Source organism: Camelus dromedarius, chromosome 11 (assembly GCF_036321535.1).
Source record: "Camelus dromedarius isolate mCamDro1 chromosome 11, mCamDro1.pat, whole genome shotgun sequence".
In the NCBI taxonomy this organism is placed as follows: Eukaryota; Metazoa; Chordata; class Mammalia; order Artiodactyla; family Camelidae; genus Camelus; species Camelus dromedarius.
Window position 1 is genome coordinate 519,491 of NC_087446.1, and position 17,363 is coordinate 536,853.

The 17,363-nt window shown below is 57.2% G+C and overlaps 2 protein-coding genes across 4 annotated transcripts in view; one reads left to right on the plus strand and one right to left on the minus strand.

Moving 5' to 3' along the window:
* The window catches only part of TUBGCP6 (tubulin gamma complex component 6), a 30,672-nt gene extending 20,590 nt beyond the window's left edge, over positions 1-10,082 (plus strand). Inside the window, exon 26 of one of the 3 annotated variants that reach the window (XM_064491341.1) lies at positions 4,559-10,082. The gene's annotated coding sequence lies outside the window, so the exon portion shown is untranslated. Of the gene's footprint in view, positions 1-3,023; positions 3,457-4,056; positions 4,186-4,558 lie in introns of those variants that run through there. The other 2 variants (XM_064491340.1, XM_064491339.1) reach the window with 2 other exon arrangements.
* Positions 52-13,033, minus strand: SELENOO (selenoprotein O). The gene is made up of 9 exons (XM_031463523.2): positions 12,416-13,033; positions 6,142-6,345; positions 5,450-5,630; positions 4,157-4,287; positions 3,455-3,735; positions 1,848-1,998; positions 892-1,077; positions 636-792; positions 52-555 (listed from the first exon to the last, which is right to left on the minus strand). Exons 1-9 carry the CDS (start codon positions 12,982-12,984, stop codon positions 382-384), a joined length of 2,034 nt encoding a protein of 677 aa, XP_031319383.2. The 5' UTR covers positions 12,985-13,033; the 3' UTR covers positions 52-381.
* Positions 13,034-17,363: the final 4,330 nt, after the last annotated feature.

A 17,363-nucleotide genomic window follows, 5' to 3' on the forward strand; every position in this document is an offset into this window, starting at 1 on the left:
TCTCCGGGGAGGGCCTGGGCCCGGCCGGGGCATGATGACCACACAGGGGACTGAGGAAGCTGCTGGTTTATTTGGGGACCATGCCTCCCTGCCTAGGCTGGATGGGTGGGGGGCCGTGTGCCAACCCGGCTGGTCCCCTCTGCTGAGCTGTCCTTGGGCAAAGCGACAGGTCACAGGAGTGGCAGGGCAGGGCTGGCCTGGGCTGGCCTGGGCTGGCCTGGGCTGGGCTGGGCTGGGCTGGGCTGCTGAGTCTGCATCGGACAGAGACGGGTCAGGTCCTGACTGGACATCTCTGCCGTCATGGAGAGATGGGCATCTATCTGCGGGCTGAGCGCTCCCTCGCAGGCTCAGCAGGACCTGGGGCCTTGGTGCCCCCGGTGGTTACGAGGATCATGTCACACACAGCTCCGCCGCCCAGAGAGGGGGCTTGCTGCTGTAGGAGCGTCGCCTGCTGGCCTCCCTGCCAGCCTCCTCTGGCTCTACGGCCTTGTGTGCCTCAGCAGCCTCCCCCTCTGTGTGGTACGGGGTCTCCAGCAGCTTCAGTACCCGCTGCACCTGGAGAAGAGCCAGGGGGCAGGGTGTTGGGGTGGCCCTCACCTGCCGTGGGAGAGGGATGGGCAGGGGGTGATGCTTGCCTCCGAGAAGTCCCCATTCTCTGCAGCCTCAATGGCGTTCTGCGCGATGTAGTTCCTCAGGATGTACTTAGGGTTGTTGGCGTGCATGACACGCACGTGGTCAGCCTGCCAGGCAGCAGTGTCACCAGCACACTTCCTGTCCTGCTCCAGCCGGGCTCTGGAACCATACCCGGCCCGTGTCCAGCACATGCAGCGCCCCCCACCCCCACCCCGACATGGTGCCCGGCCTGCGGGTGGTTGGCGCCCCCGGCCTCACCTGTACTCCTGCAGCCAGCCGGCCCAGCGGCTCCTGTTCCTGGCCTGCAGCTCGGTGGGGCTCAGCTGCTCCAGCTGAGACTGCCGCTCCATGCGCTCCAGCTCCCGTGTGAGGCTTGCCTGCGTGCCGATGAGCGCCAGGAGCTGTGGGTTTGACTGCGCCAGCACGAGCATCGTGGAGAGCTGCCTGTGCAGAGCGTGGCACAGAGAGCTCCAGGGGCCTGCCCTGCAACCACCCCCACCCCAGCCCAATGGACAGGCAGACGCAGGACGACTACCTGCTGCCCAGCCGGCTTTCGGGGCAGCCCCCCCACCTCGTGGGGCACAGGGTCTGCAGGCTGCCCAGGGCGGGCTGCTTCTCCCTGCTGTTGGGCACTGGCCTACATCCCAACCCTGCACTGGCTCCCTTGTCTGCTGACCACTGAGTGGACCCTCCTCCACCTCCAGGGGGCAGGGCGGCCCCCGACACCCACTTCCTGTTATGCTGCCCTCATGTCCAGCAGGGCTGCCAGCCTTCAGCCCACTACCCACGCTGCTGCACTGCACTCCTGTCAGACATCTGGCTGGTGGCTGGTTTATCAAAACCCATCACCATCACTTCTAGCACCCGGGCTGCACCCCTGGTGGACATGTGTGCTCATCCCAGTGGGAGAGGGCACTAAGGCATGGTCTGGCTGGACTCTGAAGGGCCCACACCCAGGCTCTCCCTGGGGACCTCCCCAGATCAGGGACCACTGTGCCCTAGCCTATGCTGCCCAGCCTCTCCATTCCAGGGGCCACATCACCGTGCTTTCCTCTGACCAGGCAGCCTCAGCACCACAAAGACCAGGACTGACTGGCTCCCGGTGTCCTGCTGTCCCCAACCTTCTCCAGCACGCATGTCTCCCACGGGCTTCCTTCTAAATATTCCTCCCTTTCCGAAAACGAACTCCAAGGAAGCGAGCCCTGAGTACCCACCGGGGATCCATCTGGGGTCGGAAGGCGAGCCTCAGCTCCTCTAGGGAGGCACACTGTGCGGTCAGTGCAGCCAGGAACTCGTCTGGGTCCAGAGACTCTGGCCCAGCCGGGAAGGAGCTCAGCAAGTAGAAGGAGTTTGTGAAGTCAGCACCTGGAACAGGCAGCTGCTCAGGGCACCGTCCTGTCAACAGGTGACCACACCCATCCATCCAACACACACGTGTGGGCCAGGACTCCTCACTCCCCTCCAGCCTCTCCATCCCCACCCAGGGTGGCCACCACTCTGAACCAGGCAAGTCACTCAGTCTCTCGAGGCCTCCAAGCCCCCGTGTCTTCATCTGTAAAATGGGTAAACAGCGAGGGGACCCCGAGGTTGGCGTCACAGCTGCAGGGCCGAGAAGCTCCCGGCACTGGGTGCAATGCTCGGCAGGCGTGTGAGGTCCTCAGCCTGACCTGTCAAAGCGCCGTCACCACGGGCCCCAGGAAAACACCCCAAAACAGACCCAACAGCAGAAGGGAATCCGGTGGTGTACAGAAGAATCACCTAAGCAGGAGAGCAGTACAGAAGACAAGGGCAAGACACAGAAAGCAGAGCCCGGCGGGAGTCCCTCCTTGTCGGTAATTACCTCAAAAGGAATCGGATTAGTGTCTCCATTCAAAGAGCAGAGACTGGCAGGATGGATAAAAAACATTATCCAGCTACAGTAAGATACTCACTTTAGACTTAAAGAAGTTGAAAGACACAAATAACTAGAAGGAACAAAAGCGGGGGCATCACAACTGACCATACAGAAATAAGACCAAGAAAACACTGTGAACAACCACCTAGGTAACGAAGAGTTAGATCATTTACGGGACAGATTCCTCAAAACATAAGTTACCAAAATTGACTCAAGAAACAAAATCTAGTGTCCTATAACAAATGATGAGATTGAATCAACAACGAAAAACTTCCCTTATAAACAGAAATGAAAAACCTCAACAAAATATTTAAAGGACCAAGTGGGCTTTATCCCCAGAATGCCAGTTTGTGAGCTGAATGTTTCTGTGTCCCCCCCGCCCAAACTGACACCTTAAAACCCAAACCCCCAGTGGGATGGTTTCTGGAGATGGGGCCTGTGGGAGGTAGGTCAGGAGGGTGGAGCCTCCACGATGGACTTTGTGCCCTTCTAACAGGGGGCAGAGAGAGCTTCCCCCGCCCCGCACTCTGCCATGTGAAGACAGAGCCCGAGACAGTCTCCACCAGTGGCCCCACCTTGCCAGTGCCCTGACCCTGGATGTCCAGCCTCCAGGTTGTGAGATGGACTTTCAATCAACTAAGACAGAGTGCGAATGAAGGAACAGAACTGTGTAATCATCTCAATGAGGCAAAGCGGTGAGAACACTCAACTGGGGAGAGAAGGAAGCCTCCCCAGCTTGGTAAGAGCCTTGTATCACCAGGCCCACGGCTCGCCTCACAGCCAGGTTCACAGGATGGAGACTCGAGGTCATCGGGCTGCGGGGGGTATTCAGTGCTTCACGAGTACAGCGTCGATGGGGGCACGACAGTGTGTGCACGGGGGTGGTGAAGGCCCAGTCTCGTGTCTCCTATGCCCGCCCACGCTCACCTGTCAGGTGCATGGTCTCCAGGAGCTTAGCTACCAAAGCACCGTCCTCCGCCAGCTCCATCCTCACGAGGCCCAGCTTCCTGCGCATTTTCTGCAGGTAGTGTGTGCGGAACTCAATGTCGAACTCCTCCGCCAGGATGGCCTTGCCCAGCTCCAGGGGCAGCTCAGGGTCCAGGGCCTCAGCCAGCTTCTGCAGGTTCCACTTGCACACCTCGGGCTGCTTGCTGTATGAATAGCGCCCAGCGGTGTCGGAGGCGTTGCACACGTGGTCGGGGTCGTACCTGCCACATGGGTGAGAGCCGGGTGCGCTCGAGGGCCCCACCGAGGGGCTGTGCGGACCTGGGTGCCCAAAGGCAGGGCCTGGGTGGCCACCACTTAGCTGCCCACTCCCGCGGGGAGCCTGGCTGCGCTGGCCCAACTCAAGGACCCTGCAGCTGTCTGTCCCCTCCCACACATGTGATCAATTTCCACCTACAGAGCAGGGAAGCCACACTTCAGGCAGCCTGTCCCCCTCACCTCCTGGCTCCTCCCCTGCCTTTCAGTGCACTATCAGCCTGGGAGAGGGGCGCTTTCTAAAATACTCTCTGCTCAAAATCCTCCAGGGCATCCCTGCTGGCTGGCTAAGAATTAAACAGGAACAGATTGTTCGCAGAAGCAGCCACACACGCCAGGTCGTTCCTGAGGCCCGGGCGGGGACCTCACCTGTCGAGGAAGCCGAAGGGCCCGTAGTCAATGGTGAGCCCCACCACGCTCATGTTGTCCGTGTTGAGCACGCCGTGGCAGAAGCCCACGCACTGCCACTCGGCCACCAGCCGGGCCGTGCGCCGTGTCACCTGCAACAGGAGGCACTGCTGCCCCGCTGTCCCCCAGCCCACCCCTTCCTGAACCGGCGGTGCCCCCACGCCCATCTGGCTCCACGAGATGCCCCAGGGGCCCCACCCAGTGTCCTGTCAGCTCAGCCAATGCTCAGCCAGGGGAGGACACCCAAGAATATTTCAGAAGGAAAAAGTTATTTTGGATGAGTTGGAATTTGTGGCTCCAACCCCTCCACCCCTGCCACCACACTTCTCTTTTGCGTACTTGCTATTTTGGCTTTTTACTCAGACCAGAAACACCAGGGAACCTTGACACCCTCATGAAGCAGGACCAGTGGATGACCATGTGGAAACAAGGAGGGCAGTTACCACATTGTCAGGCAGACCTGCCCCAGGTACAGGCCATGGTGCCCACGGGCCCGCCTCGCCCTGGGCTGGACCGCAGAAAGGAGGCTCGACTGACCCACCTGCCTAGGCCAGGGTCCAGCTGCCGCCACCCAGCCCCTGCCGGGCACAGTGCCCCCTACAGCCTCAGGCAGGTGCCCACGCAGGGGAGCAGGACGCAGGGCTGCACGCACGTGCCTCATCCCCGGGGTTGGGCAGCACCACTCTCGGCTTCAATGACGAAGAGACCCAAGTTCAGAGTGGGGTCCCGGACTGCCCACCCTGGGTGTGAGCTGAGCCCCAGGACTCCCCTGGCATCATGACGGGAAGAAACAGTGCGGCTGAAGTGGGCTTGGGAGTGACTGGTGCAGGATGGGACCCCATAGCCACCTGCTTGGCAACCACTTCGGTGCTGACCCCTCACCCTGCCCTCTCCTCTCCCTCCACAAGGCCTGGCCTCTTGTACCGCCTACACTCCGACCGACAAGTGGGGGGCCCTGCCTGAGAGTTCTGGGGATGGACTCCGCCTCGGGCTAGGAAAGTCCCGTGTCTCCCCCGAATGGAGAGGCTGGGCTGGCCTGGCCAGGTTGTGTGGTTGGGGGCACTGTGTGCACAGGCCTCCCTCGGGAGGGGCCTAGCACCCACCAGCACCCACTCCCACCTGAGCCAAGTTCCCCCCAGGGCTCTCTGTGTGGCACACAGGCCCCATGGACGCCACTCAGTGACCTATGAGTGTGTCCCAGGACCCCTGACCCTCAGTGGTGTTTCTGAGAGGCTGGCCCTGGTCCGCACCCACCTCCCGGAAGAAGGCCACATGCCTCTGCACACGGTCGCCGGCGTGAGCAGCCTGGATCTCGGGGTAGAAAGTGCCGATGACGTAGTCCAGCATCTGCGCTCGGATGTCGTTCCTGCCTACGCTGGGGCCCGCCCGCCCCGTGCGCTCATCCGCAGGCTTGAAGATCTCAAAGGACCCAAACCTGGAGGGAAGAAACGTTTCCTCACTGCTTAAACGTGCTGCCTCCCCCCACGCAAAGGAAGAGGGCCACGTGCAGCCCTGTGGCCAGAGTAGGATGGATACCCGATTAAAACAAACCACATGACGTGGCCAGTTTCTCAGTGACAGATACACGGGGCACTTCCTCGGCACCCCACGGCCACCTTGCAAGAAAGGAGGGGCTCCTGTCTGTCCCCTCCACACCACGGGACACGCCGGTCACCATGTCCTGTGAGATGACCGGCGGGTTGGCAGGACTCCAGACACTGCCTGTGAGTGGTCAGCAGTGGTCCTCCGCTGGGTAATCCACCCCCAGGGACGGGCAAGGTTCAGAGGCATCTGCTTGTCACAACTGGGGACCCAGAACGAGGCTGTTCTCTCAGTGCCATTCACACAGCTCCTTGTTAGGCACCCGAGTGAACCCCCAGAACCCACCCTGGGCTCCAGGCCCAGGCCTCCCCGCCCCCACGCCCCGGAGGACCCTCCTGCGGTACCTGAGGAAGGTGGGGGCCACGCGCAGCACCACGGCACATGGCTCGGCACGCGGGTTGCCATCGTAGAACACATCCCGCAGGACGGTGGACTGGGAGGTGACACAGGCCCCGGCCCGCGTGGTCGGCACTCCCAGGTGGAACATGGCCTCGCTACACAGGAACTCCCGGATGCTGGAGCGCAGCACTTTGCGGCCGTCAGCCTGTCTGGGGTCAAACACAGAGGTCACTGCTGCTCAGCACCCCACCCAGGGAGGGGCCAGGAGAAGGGGAGCACCCAGGCTTGTTAAAAACCACCCATGAGCAGTTCTAACACCGCTGGAGAGAGCCTGTTTTTTCTAAAATTGAAGGACAGTCAGTTTACAATGTTGTGCTAACTGCCAGTGGACAGCAGAGCGATTCAGTTACACACACACAGACTCCTTTTCATACTTTCATTATAGGTTATTATGTGACATTGAATATAGTTCCCTGTGCTCTACAGTGAGGCCTTGTTTATTTTACATATAGTAGTTCCTATCTGCTAACCCCAAACTCCTGATTTATCCCTCCACACCCCTCTTCCCCTGCCCCATAACCATAAGTCAGTTTCCCATGTCTGTGAGTCCATTCTGTAAATAAGTTCATTTGCGTCATTTTTTTAGATCCCACATGAATGATACCATATGCTATTTTTCTTTTTCTGGCTTACTTCACTTCGTATGAAAATCTCTAGGCCCATTCATGTTGGTGCAAATGGCATTATTTTACCATTTTTTATGGCTTAGTTATCCAGCTTCTTTATCTGTTGATGGACATTTAGGTGCTTCCACGCCTTGGCTCTTGTAAACAGTGCTGCTGTGAACACTGGGGCGCATGTGGTTTTTCGAATTAGAGTTCCCCCTGGATATAAGCCCAGGAGTGGGATTGCTGGGTCATATGGTAAGTCTATTCCTAGTCTTTTGAGGAATCTCCATCCTGTTTTCCACAGTGGCTGCACCAAACTGCATTCCCACCAGCAGTGCAGGAGGGTTCCCTTTTCTCCACAGCCTCTCCAGCATTTGTCACTTGTGGACTTTTGAATGCTGGCCATTCTGACTGGTATGAGGTGGTACCTCACTGCAGTTTTGATTTGCACTGGAGAGTTTTGGACAATAGCAGACATTGAGCCCCTAAGTCGTCCAGGTCTGGAGCCACAGCACCGGTGTCTGGCCTGCGGCTGGGGACCAAGTTGGCACCAAGGATAGGGAGGGCTACACAGGCCTCCCGAGAGGGCCTGGCCCACTCCCAGGGTTACACACACACACACTCAGAAATCTGCAGTTCTGTTTTTGTGGATTTACTTTATGAAAACGCTCTTAAAACAACAGACAGCATTATCTGCAGTGGGAGGAGGACCTCAGACTACCTCAGGCAGCTCTGAATGACTTGAATTTTTTCTTTTCCTGCTAAACCTCCATCATTTTTTTTAATAGGCTCTATTTTTCTGAGCAGTTTTAGGTTCACAGCAAAAGTAATCAGAAGGCATAGGGATATCTCATATCCCCCCCACCACACAAACACAGCCCCCCCAACATCAACACTGCTGCCAGGTGGGACACTTGTTAACAATCAATGAACCTACACCCACACGTCAGCATCACCCAGACTCTGCCGTTTACACCCGGTTCACGCTTGGTGCTGTACCTTCGATTGGCAAACCCACAGAAGGACACCCGTGCAATGACATGTATCCACCATGACAGCATCACACAGAGTAGTCTCACTGCCCCCAGAGCCTCCGTGCTCTGCCCACTCATCTCCCCCGCAACCCTTGATCTTTCTACTGTCTCCATAGTTTTGCCTTTTCCAGAAGGTCACAGTTGGAATCATACCGTGTGTGACCTTTTCAGATTTTCATCCTTCACTTACTAACATGCATCTAAGTTTCCTCCACGTCTTTTCATGGCTTGATAGCTCATTTCTTTTTAATGCTGAATAACATCCCATTATCTGCATGGACAGGAGTTTATCTATCTATTCACCTTAAAGCATATCTTAGTGGCTTCCAAGTTTTGGTAATTATGAATAAAGCTGCTGTGAACATTTGGATGCAGGTTTCTGAGTGGACATATTCTCAGCTCCTCTGGGTAAATACCGAGGAGCATGACTGCTAAATCACATGGTGAGACCATGTTTAGTTCTGTAAGAAGCTACCATACTGTCTTCCAAAGCGGCTGCACCGCTGTGTATCCCCAGCAGCAGTGGTGAGAGTTCCCGTAGCTCCACATCCTCGCCAGCGTTTGGTGGTATCAGTGTTCTGGATCTTGGCCCTTCTATTAGGTGTGTAGTGGAGTCTCCTTGTTGTTTTAATTTGCATTTTCCTGATTACATATGATATAAAACATCTTTTCCTATGCTTATATGCCATCCGTGTATCTTCTTTGGTGAGGCATCTAACAAGGTCTTTGCCCCATTTTAAAATCAGTTTATTTTCTTATTGTTGAGTTTTAAGACTTCTTTGTATATTTTAGATACCAGTCCTTTACCAGATGTGTCTTTTGTAAAGATTTTCTCCCAGTCTGTGGCTTGTCTCCTCACTCTCCTGACTGTCCTGCACAGAAGTTTTAACTTTAATAAAGTCCAGCCCATCTGTTATTTCTTTCATGGATCCTGTCTTTGGTGTTGTGTTTAAAAAGTCATCTCTGTACCCAAGGTCATCCAGATTTTCTATTTTATCTTCTAGGAGTTTTATAGTTTTGCATTTTGTTTAGGTCTGTGATCCATTTTAGGTTCATTTTTGTGAAAGATGTAGGGTCTGTGTCTAGATTCATTCTTTTTGCATGTTGATGTCCAGCTGTTCCAGTACAATCTGTTGAAAAATTATCCCTGCTCCATTGTATCACCTTTGCTTCTTTGTCAAAGATCCACTGACAAAGATCTATATATTCATGTGGGTCTATTTCTGGGCTTTCTGTTCTGTTCCATTGATCGTCTGTTCTTTGGCTGCACTGTCTTGTCTACTGTTGTCTTATAGTAAGTCTTAAAGTTGGGAGGGATCAGTCCTCAGACTTTGTTCTTCTCCTTCAATAGTGTGTGGGCTCTTCTGGGTCTTTTGCCTTTTGATATGAATTTTAGAATTAGTTTGTCAATACCTACAAAATAACTTGCTGAGCCTTTGACTGGGATCGCACTGACTCTATAATTGAGTTAGAAAAACTGACATCTTGACCATATTGATTCTTCCTATCCATGAACATGGAATATCCTCTTTACACAGATGTAGTTCTTCTTTGATATCTTTTATCAGAATTCTGTAGTTTTTTTTCATAGAGGTCTTATAGATATTTTGTTAGATTTAAACCTTATTATTTCGTTTTTAGGACTGCTAACATAAATAGTATTGTTTTTAATTTCAAAGTACACTTGTTAATTGCTGGGATATAGCAAAGTGACTGACTTGTACAGTAACTATATCCTGCAACCTTGCTATAACTGCTTATGAGCTCATTTTTTGGCTAGTTCTTTGAGAGTTTCTACACAGATGTTCATCTGTAAACAAAGACAGATTTAACTTCTTCCATCTCAATCTGGACACCTTCAGTTTTCTTGTCTTGTTGCATTAGCTAGGACCTCCAGGGATGCTGAAAAGCAATGACAGGGGACATCTTTGCCTTATTTCTGATCTTAGTGGGAGAGCTTTGAAGTTCTCATGATTAAGTAGATGTCAGGTACACGTTTTCCATTGATACTCTTTATCAATGAGGAAGTTCCTCTCTATACCCAATTTACTGGGTTTTCATCATGATTAGGTATCGGATGTTTTTTCCAGATCAACTGATACGATCATGTGATTTTTCTTCTTTAGCCTGCTAATCTGAGGGATTACAGTAATTGACCTTTGAGTGTTGAACCAGCCTTGCATCCCTGGAATACATCCCATTTGGTTGTGATGTATAATTCTTTTAATACATTGTTGGATTTGATATGGTAATATTTTGTTGAGGATTTCTTTACCCATATTCACAAGAGATTCTGGTCCCACCTAGCAGACAAACACAACAACAAAATGAGCCTGGATCTATGCAGTGGAAGTCGGGCCTGGCCCAGGGCACAGCAGTGTCTCAGCACTCTCCCAGGCAGGAAGGCACTTGAAAAAATTCAGAAAGTTCTCCAGGAAAGAACAAAACATGTGGGAAAACAATGGGCACACTGCCATCTCACCTGCAGAAGGACACTGAGGCCGAGTGAAGGCACCTGGGGTACATCTGCTGCCTACATCCTCTGTCAATACTGGGCCCAGTGTGAGCTTGGGGTGCTGTGGCTAGGGAGGCCAGGAGTCAGTAGAGACCTCTGCAGGGGCACACCTTGGCCTCTTGCCTTGCCCTCAGCCAGGAGAGCCTGACCTCGCCCTCACCCCAGGGATCCCTGCTGGGCGACTGCACCCACCTATGGCTGCCTCAGGTCACAGCTGCATTCCACTCACTGCCTTCTGGTCTGTAACCCTTCCTCAAGTGTCACTCCAGCCCCACCCTGACCTGGGAATTACCTCTCAGCCCAGCTAGGTTTCATGTTTTCCAGTAGGAAGCCAGCACAGCCCAAGCTAATCTTGAATCTGGTAAAAAATGATCCTGAAAACAAGCAGCCTATCTTGCCCAGGGCAAGGTGCCCAAAGCAGAAACCAGAACTGAATAATGATTACACAGCAAGGGTCAAGGGCATGGGGCGGCCCTGCCCCCACAGAGCCCAAAGGACACACGACTGTGGTCCCTTCTCCTGGGCGCTCAGGTCTGTTCCCAGCCAAACTGCTGGGATGGACTCAGCTAAGGACAAGCTCTTCTGCATCTGCCAGGAGAGGCCATCCTAAAATCCCAACCCCCATGGCAGGCAGAGGCAAGACGCCCCCTGCCCGACTCCCAAAACCTACACCTGGGGACTCCAGCAGCAGTTGGCCTTAAGCCACTCACAGCCACTTCGGGTGTAAGCCTCAAGTCAGGAAACGTTGGGGGTGGTGGGTGGGCGCAAACCTGATAAAGGCCAAACAGCCCCTTTCTTTTAAAGGACCTCAGGTCTGGAAACACTGACTTAAAACTCAACTCTTCAAATATAAAAAGCAACTTCCAACAGCACATTACTCTCACAGATGTTTTTCATAACGGGCAAAAACAAATTATCAAAATGAACACACAAAGTTTAAAGATGCTCATACAATAGATAAGCCCCAGGGTGAGAAGCATTTACAAATCATCTCAAGGGGTGGAAGGTCCAACCACTGATGCAGGGGGCGCCAGGCTGAACTCAGGAAATCTCAGAGACAGAAAGGTTTGAAGACTGGTGAATGAAGAAGAACCAGTTACCCTGAGGATTGGAGGTGGAGATGCTGGGGGGGGGGGGACAGGTTCAGCCCCTGGAGAGAGGGTAGGTGAGAGCACGTGGAAGGGGACAGAGAGGACACATGCCCTCGAGACTTCGTTGAACACAAAATGCTAACTTAGGTGTAATTCTTTTAGCTATTCAACAAGCATCTAACAAATACGGGCCAAATATATGAAAAGACCAAAACAGCCTGTTGGCACGGTGTGTTCAGGAGGCAGGACAGCTGTGGGCAGGGTGTCCTGCTGGGTCATGCTGTAGGGATCTGGACCCAGGCCCTGGACGGGCATCTGACACTGCCCACTTTGCTGCAGAGTCAGAACAGGGCTGGCCCCCAAGTGCGTGGAAGCCCATGACTGGGAGAATGTCCACTGGGACGGCAGACCTGTCCTTGTCCAGAGCACTGGCCGCACGGCAGACAGCAGGGAAGGCACACCGATGCTAAGTGTGTTGGAGGGAAAGAGACCGCCTGAGCACTGGCAGCTGGCTGGGCACGCGGTAAACATGAGTGTTACCCGGAGGACTGACTCCAAAGTCCTGGGACGGTTTCTGAGAACAGCTTGGGCAGCTGCCAGTGCTGTGGGGTCAGATGCTCAGCCTGACAGGAGAGGCAGCAGGGTCCCTCCACCGAACGGGTCAGAGGGGGCAGGGGCACGAGGAGGAAGCCAGGGAGCCAGAGCACCTCCCTCCTGTCTTGTCCTGGACTCAAAGCCTGCGCACAAGCTGCTCCTTCGGCTAGGACACTGCTACCCATCCTGTTCTACATCCCTAGGTAGAACTTCTCTGTAGTGACATCTCACCCCCAACCACCCCACCGGGAAGGACAGCTCCGTGGGCGTGGGCACACCCCCCCCCAAACACACCTGGACAAGAGCGTGGGGCGCCCTGAGGGGTCAGCCCGCCTCCCGGGGTCAGCCCCCCGGCCCGGAGCCCCGGCCTGGCCCACCTGGAGAAGGGCGTGGGGCCGGCGCCCTTGAGCTGCAGCTCCCAGCGCTCGCCGGCCGCCGTACACACCTCGCCCAGGTACATGGCGGCGCCGTCGCCCAGCTGCCCCGCGAACTGGCCGAACTGGTGGCCGCAGTAGCAGTGCGCGGCGGGCTCGGAGCCCGGCAGCAGCGCGTTGCCGCTGAAGAAGAGCGCGGCCTCGGCCTCGCGCGCCTCGCGGGCGGCGGCGTCGGCGGGCGGCGGGCCCAGGCCCAGCAGCGCCAGCGCGGGCTCGGACAGCGCCACGAGGCGTGGTTGGCGCAGGGGCGCGGGCCGCACGCGGCTGAAGCAGGCGCCGGGCACGGGACGCGGCGCGGACGGGGCGCCCTCGGGGCCGGGCGGCGGCGTCTCCACGGGCAGCGCGCGCAGAGCACGGTTGTCAAAGCGCAGCCCCGCCAGCCAGCGGGGCGCGGGCTCCATGGCGCCAGCCGAGGCGGAGCAAGGCGCGGGCAATGGGCGGCAGCCGAGGGACGGCGGCCGGGCGCGGGCGGCCGCGAGCGACGACCCGAGCGCGGCCCTGAGTGCGGCCATCCGAGGCGCCGCTGCGGCGGAAGCCTCTTTGCCCCGACAGGAAGCCCCGCCCTGCTCCCCGCCGCCCAGTTGTCGTGGGCCGCGCCCCGGAAGCCTAGCTCTGATTGGTCGCACCGTCTGTCCGCTTCTGCGCCAGGTCCCGCCTCGGGGGACTGCGAGGGCAGGTTCCGCGGAGCTGCGGCTGAGGGCTGGAGTGGGCAGTTGAGACAGGGCAGTCCGGAATGACTGCCCTGCGCCACAGCCGTCAGGTCCCTGGAAGTCCGCCCTGGGAGGCATCTGCCAGACTAGGCTGAGCGCTCCAAGCCGGTGACTGTGCCGAATGACGTCCCCAGTGGACCTCCAGGATGCCCCCAACTCCGGGGGGAAGCCAAGGGCAGCCCCACCGCTACGCTGTGCTGAGGGTCTGGACCTGGATTGTGTTTTTGCTAGCCGCGCACAGGACAGGAGGGAAAGAGGACAACATTTGTCTGGATCTGGGAGAATTCATGGGAACAGCTGTGGGCCAGGCAGAGCCTGAGGAGGAAGCCAAAGCCTGGAGCCTGCCAGCCCCCGGCCGGGCGCCTCCCTAGTGCGGGGCCTTTGCGCCTGCGCTGTCCCCGCCTGGAGCGCGATTCCGCACATGCATGCTAGATCCCGTACCACCCTGCTGCCTGCCTTGCCCGCCGTGCCTCCTGTCACCCTGTGTTTTTCCTTGCACTTCTCTCTGAAATGAGCTCATTCCCTTATTTTCCTGTTTCTTGTATGTCTTTCCTCACCCTCACTTTGCGAGAGCAGGAGCTCTGATGATCTGGGCACCAGTTCCCCCAGAGCAGCTCCTGGCCCAGAGAAACTCCTTGGAGATGCTCAGGAGGCTGAGGTGGGCGCAGGGTGGGGATGGTCAAGCTTGGCCTTGAAGGGGCCCCCAGGTGAGGAGGTGGGGCAAGTCAGTGTTGCAAAATGACTCGAATTCAGTTCAGAGGAGCCTTGTGGAGACTCATCACCACTAGGTGACCCCGCCGATGCCTGCATGGAAAGTGTGGTTCTTGGAGGGGCTCCCAATCTCCTGCCCACCTGGGCTCAGACTGAAACCCGAGACCCTTGACAAACTCTCCAGCTCCCTCCTGGCTGGGGCTGCTCTTTCTTCCAGGAGCCCCGATTCCACACCTACCTTCAAGGGGCCGCCTCTGAACTTTCTCCTGGGGCCACAACGAGGCTTCCCAGACCACGTGAGAACCATCTTTGACCCTGTCACCATGTGACCTCGGGGAACCCCTCAGCCCCGTCCAGCTTGGGGTCCTCATTGCTGAGATAAACAATGACTCTACCAAGCTGGTCAGCTGATTGCTCGGCTGCTGCCTTGATCATCCCTGTGTGCCGTTTCACGTGTAGCAAGATTGTGGCAACAAGTGGGAGGCCTACCTGGGGCTGCTGCAGGCCGAGCACACCGAGGGGAATGCCCTGGAAGCGCTGAGCCTGAAGCCCTACTGCTGCTGCCACATGCTGCTGGCCCACATGGGCCTGATCGAGAAGCTGCTCAATGCGTGCCCCTGGAGAAGTGACATGGACACAGCAGACAGCATCCTGCCACCGTTCGTCCCCCCTGGTGTGGGGATCTGGAAGCCATGCCTGCCCTCAGCCCCATCCGTCGGTTTGCATCTCCCTCTCTGGAAAGAACCATCCAATAAAGGTTTTTGAGGACCACCTGGAGATCCTATCAGTCAAAAAAAAAAACAAAAAAAAAACCCAAAACAAAAAACGATGACTACCTTCTGCGTGGGGTGGGGGTGACACAGACAACGGGGAAAACGTGGTGAGGTCCTGGTAGGTACTCAGCACCCTGGAATGCCCCCTGCAGCCTGATGGATTCCCTTCCACCTGGGCCCACCCGGTGTCTTCCCCACCTGGCCTGCTGGCGGAGTACCCTGTTCGCAGCCTCCTTCCTCACTGCCTAGGAGACCAGGCCTGAGCCTGGTGTCACCCCTCCCTCTTCCTCAGGCCCAGGCCCTCCTGACCTTGCCCCCTGACTCTGCTGTCCTACCCACACTTTGAATCTGGTGGGACTAGGTTTTTGAGGGCCCTCACTGAGCTCACAGCCAGAGGGGACGCCTAGTGGGCTCCAAGGGTTCCAGCAGGTCAGCACTGCGGGGATGACCCTCCCAGCCCTGGCAGCCTTGCCTGTGGCCTCGCTGCTGAGCTACCGGGCCTCCCAGACTTCCCTTGGCCCATCCCACTTGGGCAGGTGCCTCTGCAGCTGAGCTCCGCCCTTTCCTGGCCCCTCCCCGCAAAGACGACCCAGCGGGCAGCCGGGCTTAGCATTTAATGAGGCCGCCGCCCCTGGGGCGGGGCCCAGGCCCTGCTGGAGGCGGCGCGGCTGCGCAGCACGCTGGAGCGCAGGGCCGGTGGGTGGTCGCCTGAGGCGCAGCGCACGCCTGAGTCGGCCCCTGCGCGTTGAGGTCGCCCTGGCCGAGGTCGCTGTACCACCCGCCGGCGCCCGAGCGATCGCGGCTGCAGCTGGCGAAGGTGTGCGCGCCGTCCACGCAGGGGCGCCGCCGTTGAGGTCGCGGTCCAGCGTGCTGAAGCCGCTGCCCTCCTGCTTGTTGCTGCGGCCCAAATCCGGGACCGCGTCCCCTGCGCGCGGGGCAGCGTGGGCGGAGGCTCCTCGGGCGCTGCGCCCTCATGATATTTCCCAGCCATGAGGGACCCCCAAGGGAGGTGCAATATCCTTGCCCAGAGAATGAAGGCTGGCAGGTGTGGGCTGGGAAGTCGGAGTCTCTGGGTCCCCTCCTTCCCTCTAGCCCCTTGCCTGGAAAACATGTCAGCAAAGCAGGGTGCCTGGGGGCGGGGCGGGGAGATGGCCCGAGAGCCCCCAGGCCTCCCAGGCACTCACCTGCGGTGCCAAGCGCGGGCTGAGATTGAGCCGGTACAACTGGTCTCCCTTGTCCACGCAGAATTTGTCATAATGGGCCCACAGAGTTGTCCGTGTCCCGCAGGTCCACCATCAGCTTGGTGTGCAGGCCAGGCTGGGAGGTCAGGCCCGAGATGTGCTCCAGCCCTAACCAGTGGTCACCTGTAGGAGAGAGGCACCCAGGCTGAGGTCTGCGCCTGCTGGCAGTCCCTTGCCGCCTCCTGCCACCCCTGCCCTGCCCTGTGTTCTTGGTGGGGCTCAAGCTCTGGCCCCTAGGACAAGGCCTGGGATACCTGGCTACTAGTTCTCTGTTCTCCTCAGGCAGTACAGCCCTCCTCCCTCCCAAGTCTCTGAAGCTGTTTGTACTCCTGCCAGCACCTCTCAAAATCCAGCAGCCTCTCCCTGCCTGCGACTCTGAATCACTGTCCAACCACTGTCATACACATGTCACAGGAAACTTGGGGGCTGGGGCGGCACATCACCGTCATCTGTGCTGGCGGTGCCTGGGCACATCATGCAGGCCTCCACTCCTGTCTGAAAGGAGAAAGGTGTCCACTCTCCCCTAAGCACTTTATGTATTTGGAAAATGAAACCTTTTTGTTTTTCTGCTTGTCACTATAATACAAACTTGCATTGTAATAAATTCCAATTCTCAGAAATAGGGTGGAGATTCAAAGTAATTCCCCAGGCCTCAGGCCAGTGGCCCACAATTCAATGCATATCATTTTGTACCAAACTTGTATCCTGGGCGTCTTTGTTCGTTCCCTTAGAGGTGGACATTTGAGTTTCCCCTCACTCTTCCTGACTGTAGACAACCTCGGAGAACGTGCCCCTACCAGGTGTGAGTGGGCTGAGGATGGCCTCTGGGAGGCAAGTGCCAGGCCCGGCCCTTCCCCTGCCAGCCTCGAACAGTAGTGTCTTGTTTCTGCCACAGCGGCACGCCAGCTGTCTCTGCAGCCCCCATGCTGCAGGCTGCTCACCTGGAAGGGGTGCTGGCTCCCTTGGCTGGACGGTGGACACACCCTGGGGACCCTCTGGTTCTCCACCCAGATCTGAGAGCAGCCCCTCCCTGTAAGAGACGCCCCAGGAGGTCAGTGCTCTCCAGGTGACCGGGACCAGAGCCCAAGAAGGGCCAGTGGACAGTCCAGCAGATGATTAATAAACTGTCGGCCAGCCACTGTTGCCTCACCCCGGCCACACCCACCTCAGGCATCTTCTGTTCCAGAAGTGGCTGTCCCTTGGGCTCCAAGCATGTGCCAGCCCCCAGCCCTCTGCCAGGCCTTTGATTCCTTGGCTCCTCCTGCTGCCCCCAGGCACCCCCTCTCCCCCATGGGTCCAACGTGGATCTCACCTGCTGCCCTTGGAGGGTCTACTTGGGCTGTCCCGCCTTCTTCCCCAGCCCAGCTGGCCTCTCCTAACATGGGACTGGAAGGGACTTGTCCTCTGCCCCCCTCCCTAGACCATTGGGGGCAGGGACCCAGGCGGGTCCTCACCA